The sequence below is a fragment of the Hoplias malabaricus genome, chromosome 10, assembly GCF_029633855.1.
Source record: "Hoplias malabaricus isolate fHopMal1 chromosome 10, fHopMal1.hap1, whole genome shotgun sequence".
NCBI lineage: Eukaryota > Metazoa > Chordata > Actinopteri > Characiformes > Erythrinidae > Hoplias > Hoplias malabaricus.
Genome location: NC_089809.1, coordinates 11,909,965 through 11,925,224, shown reverse-complemented (window position 1 = coordinate 11,925,224; position 15,260 = coordinate 11,909,965). Strand labels below are relative to the sequence as shown.

Sequence of the window (15,260 nt, the reverse complement as noted above, 5' to 3'; positions counted from 1 at the left end):
CTTAATGATAATTTAGAATTAATTCTCAAGACATCATCGCTATTCCCGTAGATGTGCTACAAACTATCAACAAACTGTCAGTAGCATACTTGTTGATGATTCAGTAGAATACTTTTCAATAACCACTTTTTTTTGTCATTACCACCAGCTTTTACTGCAGGCGAACAGTCCTTGCACTCTGTAGTAAATTATACTGAGAAATAGTGGAAATGGAATGGAAGTAATTTGTAGAAGCAATATATGGATGTTTAATATGTGACCAGAACAGAAATAACAGAATAACCAAACAAAAAGACAAGCAAAACAGCTTTTTACAAACAAACTCAGCAAACAGGAACAGCAAACACAGTGCAAATATGAGAAACAGTGCCACCCATGTGGGTTCCCTTACAGGAACGATTAAAAAAAGTAAAAATCCTAAATTACATAATACCACCATGTGCAAAAATGTCCTTCATTGGTCGCTACTATCAAATGACTGGTAGAAGTATATCAACCAGGCCCTGCACTTCTAGGGATTTTTAAAGTCTAAAGACAAGTTTGTCACACTAATGTTGAGCACTGTTAATATGTTTACTTCACCCAATACAGCTGATGAATATTGATGCTGTCCAGAGAAAAAAATATTTATCTCCAAACAAAATACACCACACTAACTTTATAGGAGAATGAAAAAACATTCTTAAGTTTGGGTGGAATTCAATGTAAAAATATTTTTTGTAACTTCAGACGTATTTTCTCTGTAGGTGTGTGTGTGTTTAAAATCAAGGTCATATTTTGGGGCTTTAATTGGAAATATGTAGCTATTGCCGCCTTTCTCAATTAGCATCTGAGCATATAAAAGAAATGCAACTCCAAATTTAGTGAGTTCCATCCCCTACAAAAGAGAAGATAAACTAAACTGCTCATTGGTGTTGCCACATTCATGAGGTTATGCAGAAATGCTAACTACAAAACTTACAAAATCTTACTGTACCAGCATTGTAGGCTAATACAGTCAGAGATTGTTTATAAGTTTCCTAATAGTGGCCTTTCAGTTACTTATTTTCAAGAGAATGTATAAATAGAAATTGATTTGTAGGACAGTACATTGGTTATGAAAGTGAGGATGAAATTTTGGCAAGTTAGGTCCTGTAAATAAATCTTTTAGGTCAGCTAAGTTACTTTAATACACGTTCTTCTTTAATTCTGTATTCTTTAGTATAGTAAACATGGGATGAGTAATTAATGGAGAGAAAGGTGTATGTAAGACTTTTGTAAAGAAATCAGAAAAAGAAATATCAGTTCATTTTTCAATAGAGGGACTGTATCTTCATTCAATATAAATTGGGATAGATTAGTGCAAAAGCATCACTAAATGCTTAAAAATATAGCTAGTTCAAGAACAACTCTAAAGTATAGAAAGACAAAGAAACATATATTCATTAGAGAATTTAATTCTATTAAATCTACATCACCGAACACAGTTTCACAGCTCATGCGATATGCAGTACCAATAATTAAATTAATAAAATGATCATGTCCACAATAACAACACCAATTACATTTGAATGTAAAATCTACAAACATTTCCACATGACACAGTTAGCTAATCAAACACATTGCTTTCCATATTCCGGAATTGCCCTTTTTTAAAAAGAAACTCTAAATGTTGTCATTTTGTTGGTGCACATATCTTACAGAACCAATTGCATTTGGTGTTCAGCTGCATTTGATTTGCTAAATAAAATAGCAGGAGAGGCAGGCCGAAGGCAGTTGAAAAAAATATTTCTTGTAAGAAGCACATTCTAGCAGAAAGGATAATAACTGCTTCTGTGATCCAGTCCATGTTACATTTAACATTTACCAAAAATGGATACCAAAATATTAAACAACAAAAAAAAAATGTACACAAAGAGCTGGCATTGATCATTAAGTTGGCAGTGCTGTCCACTGACATGTTCCTAAAATGTCCAAGAGAAAATAAACCATAAGGCACCATCCAAATAAAATAGAATAGAATATAACTGAGGAATAACCTTATTGTCCAGAGATTAGAAAACAATGAAAAAAGAAAACATACGTATAAATGTAATCCACTTTATACAAAAAAGTATAAAAGGCCAAACAAAAACAAACTACATCATCCTGGAGGAGGTGTCTGAGGAAAAATGTCCCAAGTTTTGCTTTTGTCGACGTCCACGGTTATTCTTGGGGCATTTCCTATAAAGAAAATGAATTAAGAAAATTGTTGACTACTGCTATGTGATCACAATTCTTGTGGGTGGTCCTTGATTTAAGTGCATCATTCATCACTAACCTGGTAATGCACATGACGACAGCAACAATAATGGCTATCTGCACTGCTCCAATGATAGCAGCTATGAGTACGTAGTGCAACTTTTGACCACTAGGCACCACATACAGGATGTTAAAATCAGCAGCCTCCTCACACTGTGGCCCTGTGTATCCAGAATCACACCTGAAGGAATTCACAACAGTTACTTCAGACACTTTGTAAGTTTTGTTTATGATATTGCCACAATGCTTAATGTGACAGAAAAGGTTATTTGTGTGATTCCAATATCTTTTGGTTCCCATAAAAAATTTGTTGAATATTTTTTTTGAAAATATTTTGTGAACGATCTGTTAGTGTGAAGAACCAACATACACGGTAAAGGTTATCGTCATTATACATGATGTATGTATAGTGCTATTCAAGTACCCAAAAGATGCTCACAAAATACGTCAAAGAAATGACAATGACAAATAAAGTACATGAATAAAATAAGAAGCAAATATGTTATAATAGTTGTGATTTAATATAGGATTTTAACAGAGAGTTAGTTGTAAGTGTGATGGGAGAGAGTTGCAGAGATAATGTGTAGATAATGTGCAATTACATGTCATTGTACAACGTACAACAAAATGCGTCTTTCACATTTAACCCATCTGTGGCAGTGAACACACACACACACACACACACACACACACTAGTGTACTAGGGGCTTGAACACACATCCAGAGCAGCGCTTTTGTGGGTTCGGTCCCTCAAGGGCACTTCAGCCATGGATGTTCCTGCCGGTCCTGGGGATTGACCCAGCAACGTTCCAGCACCAAGCCTGGTCCTCTAACCATTAGGCCAAGGCTTCTAAATGAAGTCTTTAGAAAACTATGTCACCAAACCTGTGGAAATTTGCAAAGGAACAGTGAGCAAGCCTATTCCTTTTTTCCTAGTGCTGAAAAATATCAGACTGGTAGGAAAGCATTACCCAATTGTATCACCCCTAGCCTTCATCATTAAGCTTGCCAATTCGCCAGCTAGCTGTGTACAGCAACATTAACATTCACTTGTTCTTGAAAATTTTCCATTACAATGTACCTTTCATGTGACTCCAGAGTGCACATCCTCCGATTGTAAAAAGCAGGCCATTTTTTCAGGAGGGCTACTTGTGGGTTTTCTTCTCATGTTATCCGTTATTTGTATTTGTTGTTTTCTAGCCAGTACTCATTAAAACAGTTCTCTCTGACTGTTTTCAGGGAAGCATTATTTGTTTTAGGCTCTGAGACAGATTTTATTTCTTCATCTAATAAGCAAACTATTCAGTTAGACAGCAAACTGCTGTGAAAGAAATACAGTTACAATTACAAGCATTTTCAAGCACTTTATCCAAAATAAAAGCACTTTTCAAATCTGGAAAATACAATATTAATATTCAAGCATTTTCAATTATTTCAAGCACCCGTACAAACCCTGGTTTTACCCTAAAATTGATCAAATGTATTGCTCTGTAATATAAAATATACTAGCCCTGCTTAAAATGTTTACACATTTTTCCAAATTGTCAAAATAACATTATATTGTGGGTAGTTCTCTGCAGTTCTCTGTATAGATACAGATGACATGAATGAAGGGGCTGAGGAGTGGGATTGGGGAGAAAGAGAGAGAGATTAAAGGTGACTGAGAAAAGAGAGAAAAACAAAGCCACCAAAGAAGAGAGTGGAGAATGAAGGAGATGAGGAAAGAAGTGGTTGTGGTTCACCGGTTCATGTTTGTGACTGGGGGGTGATGGACAAAAGGACAACAACCTTGTAACCGCCCCTACGCGTGCTCCCATTGTGAAGCAAAGCTCAAGAAATGAACAGGTCATTGTTCTGTGTTATAAAAGTGTGTGTAGAGTTGTTATTGAGTGAATCAGTTTACGAATTGAGTGCAAATTCAAATCAATGTTTCAAAACATTGTTTACAAGCATGGGCTGCACATGCTCTGACCTTGTGTACACACAGTCGCAGGGAAACTTAGAGATTACACACAGCTAATATTAAACATGGGATTATACTTCAGAATGCTAGTTTGTAATTGAAAACTGAGGAATAGTGCATTAAACTAGTCACACATAGTACTTTGGAACTTTGAAGGATCTCTTATTATTGAGTGTTTTCTACAAAGTATTGATTTATCACAGATCACTGGACATAGCATAATACCATGCACAAACACAACAGAATCCTTGATAAGGAACTGAACAAACTTCAAAATCTAGTTGAGGGGGGAAGTGTGGGACAACGTTGTTAAGGCGGCCGATCTAGCTGTAAAGCACTGCAGGAAGCCTTGAAAAATGGTTTGCAATTAAGTTTACAGGGTTTGCCAGAGCAGGCATTTGTGCCTTAGCTAATAGTATAAATAACAATAGTAAGTAACAATTAATAAAGCACATTGATTTAAAATAAATAAATTTGTTCTTCTATGGAATCACACAAAGAACAAAAAATAAAATTAAATATATTGTGGCACAGTGCCCCATATAGAAATCCCTGAATAGATCTAAGAGCCCAAGTCCAAATCAGTGCTTACCGACACGAGGCAATGCCATATTTGAATTCACATTGGCCATGAACGCAAAAGTTGACATAATCATCTGTACAGGGAACTGGAATCCAACCATATCCTTTTCCTTCTGCTGCATCTGCTGTGTCTAAAAAGATGCATGATAAAATCAATCAATCAATATCAATCAATATATGTCAATATTAACATATATTAAACAGTTGATATTCATTTGTTTTAATAGGCTTTTACAGTACTACAGCAGTGACACTCAGTTAAAACTAAAAACAAGTTATCAAGTTAATATCCATATACCCTACAGATTTGTTAAATAAACCATATTTACTGTACGTTAATCACTCTGACAAAAATGATTAATAGTTTTTACCAAAAAAATCAGGCTTGTAGGGCAGAACATCATCAGCCTTTTTTCCTTTGTCTTTATCTGAAGAATGACATGCCATTAGTCAATAATAAGAAACAGCCAGTTGCACAAATAGAAGCACAAAATGGTCACAATAGGTGCATTACAACTGTGTATTTGACATCATAAATTGGATGGGTGAATATTTATTTAAAATAGCAAAAGAAAGAAAATAAAAATAAAATTCAGCAAACATTTTAAACTATTAAAAACACTGAATAACAAAACATGATCTTACCTGGGCACCTTCCTAGGTGTTTAACATCTATCTGCTCCTGTTTTAAACATGAAGCCTCCCGTACAAGGCATGGGTTGTTGTACGAGTTTCCATCTGTACCGCACACTGGATTTTCGTTATGTCCACTACAGTCAATTTTACATGAACACCTGCAAAACAATAAAAATGAATGAGAAATGGGTTTACCCTGTGCAAATCCAACAAAGTACTAAATGCTTATTATCATAAAAATGTACTTAAACCCTCATCATATTTGAGAGTTTGAAAAATGCATGTTGGATAATGGAACGCAAGGTGTCACGCCCTTATCCTGTCATGTTTGTTTTCCCCGCCATGTGCTCTTGCACATGGCTCTGTTTGTTATTGTTCATGTCTCCGCCCTAGTCCAGCCTTAGTTCCTCCTTCTCGTCAGTGTCCCCATCAGTGTCTCATTTGTAATCCTGCCCCCTTGTTATCAGTCTCAGTTGTCCTTGTGTGTATACAAGTCCCTTTGTCCATGTTTGTCAGACATTCGTTTCCTCTGTTGTTGTTCCCACCTTCAATTAGTTTCCACCATCATCATGTTGCTCCCTAGTCTGTGTCTCGTTTGTTCCTCATTTTGTTTTTGCCTGAGTCTGTCTGTCTTTGTTTTGGTATATTTCATTTGTGTAAATAAAGACTTCACTGTGTTTTAGCAAGTGCGTCCGCCACTGTCAGTCCGCCCCTGCGATGTCCCACCAAATAAAGAATGCATTGAACACATACTATATTTCCGAGGAGGCTCTGAGATGGAGTAGTCAGCTCAAGCAGATACATGCCAGAGTGGCTCAGCGCCTACATGAGGGGGTGAATTATGGATAGGGTGCCTGCTCCAGTGTGAGGTGGAGCCGACAATAGCAGCATGCTGGAGTCTCCCCCTGGCTGGAGGACTACCCCCTCAGGTCTGGGGAAATTTTGGCGTTGAGGGTTGGTGCGGTTAGCCTAACAGGGGCACACCTCCTGCGGATCTTTGGTTGAGGGACTGTCTCATGAGTGTGCCCCTCAAACCTCCCAAACCCTCAGCAGCTCCAGCACAAGTCCCTGCCTCCATGGACGTCATTGCAGGACTGCTTACTGCTGCTGTTCCAGTTTCCATGGCGCCTCCAGCCGCTCCGGTTCCAGTGAAGGCGGTGAACAAGGCAGGTCTGTTCCTGTGACTGTGGCTTTGGCCACTTCTGCTCCTGTGACTGTGGCTTCGGCCACTTCTCTTTGTGTCCTTAGGACCGATCCCTAGAACTGTGCCCAGGCTGGCCTCTCGGACCTCATCTCAGACATTTTCCAGTCCTGGGCACTCCCCAATTGTTTTTGTCCCTCCGACTGTCCCTGTCTTGGTTCCTGTTTCTGTCCATGTCCCTGTACCTGTGTCTGCTCTTGTCTCTGTCCCAGTCCCTGTCATCATGTTTGTGCCAGTCCCTGTGAACTTCCTGGTCCCTATTCCCCTGCCAATTCCTGTCCAGTTTCCGTCTCAGTCCAGTGTCTTGTCTCCTGTTTCATTACCTGTCTCTTCTCCTGCCTTGTCTCCATTCCAGTCCCTGTTTCCTCCCTATTTCCTTGAGTCCAGTCCCAGTACCCAGCCTCAGTCCTGTCACCTATCCTGTCTCAAGTCCAGTCCCCTGTCCTTTCCCTGTACCCAGCCTCAGTCCCGTCACCTGTTCTGTCTCCAGTCCAGTCCCTGTTTCCAATCTAATGTCCAGCACCTGTCCCTTGTCCAGTCACATGCTCCTGTCCAGTCTCGTGTCTCCACTTCCACCTTGTCTAGTCCTCTCCAGTCCCTATTCTTGGTGTATGCGCCCCGGGAGTTGCACGTTTAGGAGGAGTCATCTGTCATGCCCTAGTCCTGTCATGTCTGTTTTCCCCGCAATGTGTTCACTTAGCACATGGCTCTGTTTGTTATTGTTCATGTCTCTGCACTAGTCCCACCTTTGTTCCTCCTCCTCTTCAGTGTTCCCGTCAGTGTCTCATTTGTAATCCTGGCCCCTTGTTATCAGTCTCAGGTGTCCTTGTGTGTATATAAGTCCCTTTGTTCTTTGTCCCTGTTTGTCAGACATTTGTTTCCTCTGTTGTTGTTTCCACCGCCATCATGTTGCTCCCTAGTCTGTCTCGTTTGTTCCTCATTTTGTTTTTGCCCTAGTCTGTCTTTGTTTTGGTATATTTCGCTGTGTAAATAAAAGAGTTCACTTTGTTTTAGCCTCCTTTAATTAAGCCAGCCTCCGTCAGTCCGCCCCTACAATCCTGACACAAGGGTGTGTGGTGGCCGGGCAGGCAAGTTAAGGCAGGGAGGTGGAATGTGCATAAATATTAGCAATCACACTCATATATGACCTTTCGTTGTAAGTGAACATCTGCAGCAAACGAGGCGTGTTGTGCGACTATGGAATCAGATTTGTGCCAAAAACAATTACACCAAATTAATCTCAAATGTAAAACTTGCAAACAAAAAAAAAAAAAGCTCTGATGTTTGTGCACCATGACTTTTGGGCGTGCGCACTGAGTGCGAGTTTGTGTACAAGTCCAGTTTCCAACTGGTAAATGCAGGAAGGAACAAAAATTTCAGAGAGCACAAACTAGGCGAACTTTGGACCCAATTTCTTGCAGCCAATCATTTAGGATGTTGCTTCACCAAGTTATAACTCATTTGCATAAAGTTGAGAAAATCAAAAGCAACTTGAAGCTGCCCCTACACTGAAGTTCTCATGGACTACTAACTATTGCCATGTTGCTTGTCTCTCATTTCTGAATCATGGCTACAAATTGTATACTTTCATAGGAAATGACTGTACGCTTTTTGCTTTGTTGTCTGCTAGTGTGAACACACAGTTAGAGTGAGTAACTTTACAAAAACATGAATTCTTTTTTACTTTACTTTTACTTTTTTTAAACCTGAAATACCTGCAACATCAGATGATATCAACGTAGAAATTGAGGTTATGTTTCTTTCTAAAACAAAACATGAAATATTTTACTGTGAAAACAACCCTGTTTGTCTCTCATTACCAGATACTGATCTGAGGTAAATAGTGTTTATTTATGTTTATTTGTAAAATATTATTTATGAGTACTTGATCAGTATAGATAGTACTCTAGTTCAGAAGCCTGTAACTACTAATGTACTAACGCAGTGAGCCTTCCCTTTTCCACAGTCACTGTTGTATGATTTAAATGCTCACATTTTATTTTGAAGATCAGAGTTAATCTGTTTTTTAACAAATGTCATACATGCATTTTGTTTTACAGGAGGTTGGAGAAAAGACAAAGATGACAGACAATAAAGAGTGAGAGAGACTCCTTTCCGGCTCCTTTAATTAATACAAATTCTATAAAGATGCATCAAACTTTTGCTTGTCCACTGTCATTTTTGCATATTGTGAGGAAATGTGAATGATTAATTAAAAAATAATCAATCATTATTAACAATCATTAATTATTATTATTATTATTATTATTATTATTAATAATAATAAAAAAACAATAATAAAAATATAGAAAAACAGGTAACGTGACAAAAATTGTTCTAACCAGTATGCAGTTCAAGAAAAAAAGAACTGTTCATAAAGTATTAAAGACAAAATTAATTAAACATCAAAGCTATTCAGCAATAGTGTTTATATGCATGATATTCAGCACATGATATTCAGCACATGATATTCAAAATCCCAAAGCTGAAATATACACTCTTGCTGTACTCAGTCATGAACCACCTCCAGGGCACTGAGTACATATTTTGAGGATATTCAGATTTGTTTTAGTACGGGGGAATTTGTTACATCATGGCAGAGATTAAAATTTAGGTATATTTCACCATTAGCATTTACAATGGCAATGAAGGTAATAATTAGGGCCTCTAAGTGGGTTGTAGGCAGTGAGAGCTTGCATGATGGTTTTCAGCTTCCCCAAATTAGGGCACACATGGAAGAATGACGACTATTGGGCCTTGCACACGGTGGTTGCTGGGGAAGTTGAATGATAATCTACGGTTGACTAGGCTGAAAGTTACACAGAGCAAGTCTAGAAGTATGTTGATTGTCAAAAAAAAATATGTGCAAGAAAATGTTGTGATGTGAAATGGAGAAATGTTCCCTAAGGTAGTGGTGAGACCAGTGAAAAGTTTAGGTAGATAGTATAGTGCAGTGCTAAATGATAACGAACAAGTGGAGGGACTAAAGGCTGAATTGGTGAAGGCTATTAATATCATTGATAGTCCATGTTTGCCAGGGAAGTTGAAAATGTGGTATTTGCAGTTTGGCTCACTGCCTCATAGTAGATGGCCATTGAAGTAGAGAGGATAGAAAGGGTTATGAACAAGGCTGTAAGGAAGTGGCACATGGTTTAAGTAGTGTGGCATGGTATGGGTGAGGGGTATTGGAGCTACCACACAAGTTGAGGAATTTATTTGAGGAAGTTGAGGCACAAGATGAGTTTTTCAGGATCTAAGGATGCAGTGGTATAGGCAGCAGCACTAGTTACAAAAAGTGGAATCCGCAAATGATGGTGCAGGTAGCCAGGAGCTCATTGTAGCTAAGGGATGTGATTGGCCAAGTGTAATGTGGAAGTACAGGCCCATCAGGTGATACATGGAAAGCCTTTGGTAAGGCCACATCACCAGAGAGAAGGTTAATGTTGACTAGTTTTATTTGCAAGCAGGAAGAGGAGGCGCGGTGCACAACAGCAGCATCATAGGCAAAACAAGGCCAGTGGCTTAGCTGGGAGAATCTTGAGAAGTGTAAGGTCACATGGCAAGAGCTGTGGGTGAGGGAGACAAGTTGTATTAAGTTTTTGCTGGAAGCAAGTTATGACGTCTTTCCAATGCCACAGGTGACAGGCACAGGTAAGACCGATGGAGTTAGGTGTTAAGAAATTTGTAGCCAGCTCTGCCACATCCCTGCTTGTGCAGTTTGGCATCAGGCACTGGAAAATAAGGGCAGCTGTGAAGGAGTTATCAGAAACAGCTGAAAGGTCTAGTCAGTGGTTGTGGATAAGGAGAACACAGATTAGTTAGGGAAATACACTGTAGAGGTGCTGTTGTGGTTGTTGGTGATGGTGGTTGTGGTGATGTAGCAAGTAAAGATTTGGTAAAAACGCAAGTAAAAACATGGAACTGGTGGCACTGAGAATGCTTTAACTTGAAGCTGCCCCTACACTGAAGTTCTCACGGACTACTAACTATTATTACCAGTAGGTTGACCAGAGGAGGATAGGTGAGCCTTGGTTCCTCCCAAGGTTTCTTCCTCAGCTGGGGGAGTTTTTCCTTGCCACTGTCACCCTTGGCTTGCTCACTTGAGGGTTTTACATTTTTTTTTTTACATTTCATGTCAAATCTTTGTCTTACTGGAATTCTGTGAAGCTGCTTTGTGACAACATCAGTTGTGAAAAGCGCTATACAAATAAATTTGATTTGATTTGATTTAATGGTGCCAGCGGGGCTAGTGTGGACGCCAGTGTGAATTTATGGTTGTTGATGGTTAAGGGTAAAGTAGGACTGTAAAGCTAGCTTGGAGAGGGGTGGGTCTGGGACGACAGACTTCACTGTTGAGCCTTCTGAAGGTGTCATGGGCTTCATTCAGCCAAACACTGACAAGGGGAGGAGCTTACTTGATGACCCCTGTGAAGAGCTAGTGATGCAGTGGGTGGTTTTGGTACTTATGGGCTGGGCTCAGTGAGTAAAATTAAAGGTTGCTGATTAGATAATTAACGGCCACAGCAACCTTTGTGGGTATGTGTAGGAAACTAGTACACCTACTAAATGTTACTAGATGTAGCTGGTTGCTGATGGGATCATAAAAGACCACAGCAGCCTGTGTAAGAACAATGGGTGATAACAGGATTTTTTGTGGCTGCAGGTAGTAGGAGAGTGGGGTGGGCCCTATGTAAAGCTCCAAAGTATTGACATAGGATATTTTACATCTTCTCTTGTGTAAGATAATAATAATAATACATTACATTTATACATTTTCAAGAATCCAAAGAAGCTTACAAGTTACAGGTAATGTAGTAACAGACAGACAACATAAAGACAACATTCATTCATTCATTTGTTGTCTGTAACTGCTTTTCCAGTTCAGGTTCGCAGTGAGTCTAGAGCCTACCCGGAATCACTGGGCACAAGGCAGGAGCAAACTCTGGAGGGGGCACCTTCACAGTGTGACACTCACACATTTATCCCCAAACTCACACATATGGACACTTTAGTGTTACCAATCCACCTACCAACATCTTTTTGGGCTGAGGGAGGAAACTGGAGCACCCAGAGAAAAACCACATGTACACGGGGAATAAAGGCAACATGTTAAAAAAAAAAGTTACAAAATTTCCACATCTCCCCAATAAATTCTAACCATAAAATATTTTATGAACAAATGTCACTTCCCCCTCTCTCCCCTCTGCTGCTTCTCCACACAGAATAACAGGTGCCAAGAAATCCTACACACACCATTCCTCTTCCCTCTACTCTCTCTGCGTCTCCACACACAGAGACTGAGGCCCACAGAGCTCACACTTACAATGATCCCAACTTTATCACACTCTACTCTCTGCTTCTCCACAAACACTGACAAAATCCCACAGAGAGATCATACTCAGAAATGCTGCCTATACAAAAATATCCAACAAATTTGCAATGGCATATAAGGCCTACTTGTAAATGTAAGCAAAATTTACACAGACTGCAAGGAGCCTGTAAATTGCAGCTTGCAGCTATATTTTTTAATTATTACCACTATTACTCATTTTATAAGACAATAAGTATCTGCATGTATCCATATATACATTTTGGCTGGGAGAAATACACGATATATAAATACATAATAAAAAATGTAAACCTTTTTAATATTTATTTATTTATTTATTTTTTTTTTTTGTAAAATTGACATTCAAATACAACTGTGATGTTTTTGGTTAGTTTGAGGCTGTTCAGCCATGTCTGAGGTTATCTGAATGCCTTGATATTTAAAAAATTTCATCTACCTAAAAAAGTTTGTTCCCAAAGAGGAATTGACTCTAAACATGGACTTCCCAGAAAACTATTTTCAAAGGTGCTGATATATATCAAAAATACATTGTAAACATTTATGAAAATTTGCAGCTGCATATAAGACCACAACATAGCCCATATGACTAAAACTTGACACCAATTAATAGTACTCGGCAGAGCACACCTCAGAAATACTCAAACACGTTGTGTGTCTTCTGTGCACCTTTCAGAATAAGTCTTTATTTTATTTGCTGCATACACTTCTGTATTACTAACAATGCCCCTAAAATGACATTAGTTATATAAAGGTTTTATTTAAAATAAATCAATAACAACACTGAATTATTATACTATTAATATAATGGTTTATGAAATTTACATAAACTAACATTACAATAACAATTTATTTTGCTGACAAATCCGTTTCAGATACAATATATAAAAATTATATAAACAATAAATGAATAAATTTATAACAGCACTGTGTTATTTATTATTTTAACATCCATTTAACGTGCTTGAAAAACAAAATCATTAGCTTATTTTCCTTGTGCAATTTTCAAAAATACTTTTTGATCAGTAAGTGAATGTGTTAGTTTCACAGCTGAAAGATTGTGGAAGAGCTGCATGCACTGAATAACTACAAATTATAAATTAACATTGGAAGAATCAACCACCGGCCCTTTGGCCAAGGCAACCCATTAAAAATATAATTTTTTGTACTGTATTTCATTCCACAGCCATACCATAATTATGTTTCCTAGAACTGTCCTTTTAGGATCCTTAAATGTTTTAAAACATTTTTGTGAAGGCTAGTTTTTTGATTGATTTTGCTCCCCTGAATGAAATTTTGTGCAAACAGGTGTTGCAAAGGTTTGCCTTCCATTTATTCAGACATGTGCTTACAATTATATTGCATGATCAACATGAATAATCATAATAATTATATTTATCATTATTATATTTATTATTGTAGTTATGCTATAGGTTTTATGCGATAATTTGATCCATTGTCAATTAAATCTTAAAATCCTCTTTGTCTGAAAAGTGCTTCTGCTATGTATTCTACATAGGTGCTAAATTTTCTATGGGGTTAAGGTCAGGTGAGGTTGCTGGTCAATTAAGGACAGGAATACCATGGTCCTTAAACCAGGTACTGGTAGCTTTGGCACTGTGTGCAGGTGCCAAGTCCTGCTGGAAAATGAAATCTGCATCTCCATAAAGTTGGTCAGCAGCAGGAAGTGAAGTGCTCTAAAACTTCCTGGTAGACGGCTGCGTTGACCTTCGACCTCAGAAAACACAGTGGACCAACACCAGCAGATGACATGGCACCCCAAACCATCACTGACTGTGGAAACTTTACACCGAACCTCAAGCAACGTGGATTCTGTGCCTCTGCTCTCTTCCTCCAGACTCTGGGACCTTGATTTTCAAAGGAAATGCAAATTTTTCTTTCATCAGAGAACATAACTTTGCACAACTCAGTAGCAGTCCAGTCCTTTTTGTCTCTAGCCCAGGGGCAAGACGCTTCTGATGCTCTCTGTTGTTCAAGAGTGGCTTTACACAAGCAATGCGACACTGAAACCCATGTCTTGCATACGTCTGTATGGTGGTGGTTAAGCTGCAGTCCAGTCTTTGTGAATATCCCCCACATTTTTGAATGGATTTTGTTTCATAATCCTCTCCAGGGTGATGTTATCCCTATTGCTTGTACACTTTTTTCTAACACAAAGATTCCCTTCACCTCTCTATTAATGTGCTTGAACACAGAGCTCTGGGAACAGCCAGCCTCTTTAGCAATGACCTTTTGTGCCTTGCTCTGCTTGTGTAAGGTGTCAATGACTGTCTTTTGAACAACTGTCAAGTCAACAGTCTTCCCAATGATTGTGTAGCCTACAGAACTAGACTGAGAGATCATTTAAAGACCTTTGCAGGTGTTTTGAATTAATTAGCTGATTAGAGTGTGGAACCAGATGTCTTCAATGTTGAACCTTTTTCACAATATTCTAATTTTCTGAGATATTTAATTTGGGGTTTTCATTAGTTGTCAGTTATAATCATCAAATTAAAAGAAATAAACAATTGAACTATATCAGTCTGTGTGTAATGAATGAGTATAATATACAAGTTTTACTTTTTGAATTGAATTACTGAAATAAATCAACATTTTCATGATATTCTAATTTTATGACCAGCACCTGTATGTTTCACAGACAAACTTTTAATAATTAATGTTTCTATGGTGCATCATAAAAAAAAAGGAAACTCACGGAAACAACACGTTTGATCACGTGTGTTAATGTCTGTTCCTTACACACATGAACACGTTCTACAGACAAAAAGCCAGATGTTCAGTGTCAAGCAGGAGTGAAGTCATAGGCAGAGAGCAATCTAGATCAAAATACACTAAAAAGGTTTACTCCTTTTTTCAATTGTGAAAAAAAAAAAATCATGAATACATTTTCAACCATGTTAATTCCCTAATATGATAATAAGTATCCCTTCTAGACACCACCTTCATAATTCACAGATGAGCCCATTATTTAGGCTACGAAACATTATTAACATATCATAACAAAAGCCAAGACTCAGTTCACCATAAAGACAAATTACGAGAAATATAAAACACATTTCTTGTCCTATTCTGTAATTATTTTTTAGCTAAAATCCCAATGTAACACAGATATCACAACAAACATTTTGTAACTTGTATTCCAACATTTTGTTCTTGAAATGGGTTTGTATGTGTCACGCCCTCGTCTCGTCATGTCTGTTTTCCCCGGTCATGTGCTGTTTTAGCACATG

General features: G+C 38.2%; 1 protein-coding gene across 2 annotated transcripts in view; it reads right to left on the bottom strand.

The window, feature by feature from the left end:
* Positions 1-362: 362 nt before the first annotated feature.
* The window catches only part of tmeff1b (transmembrane protein with EGF-like and two follistatin-like domains 1b), a 169,785-nt gene continuing 154,887 nt past the window's right edge, over positions 363-15,260 (bottom strand). For both annotated transcript variants that reach the window (XM_066683732.1, XM_066683731.1), the window contains 5 exons: positions 5,471-5,619; positions 5,197-5,253; positions 4,836-4,956; positions 2,300-2,461; positions 363-2,202 (listed from right to left, as the gene is read on the bottom strand). In XM_066683732.1, coding sequence (XP_066539829.1) covers positions 2,118-2,202; positions 2,300-2,461; positions 4,836-4,956; positions 5,197-5,253; positions 5,471-5,619 — 574 coding nt within the window. In that variant the 3' untranslated portion in view covers positions 363-2,117. The remainder of the gene's footprint in view (positions 2,203-2,299; positions 2,462-4,835; positions 4,957-5,196; positions 5,254-5,470; positions 5,620-15,260) is intronic.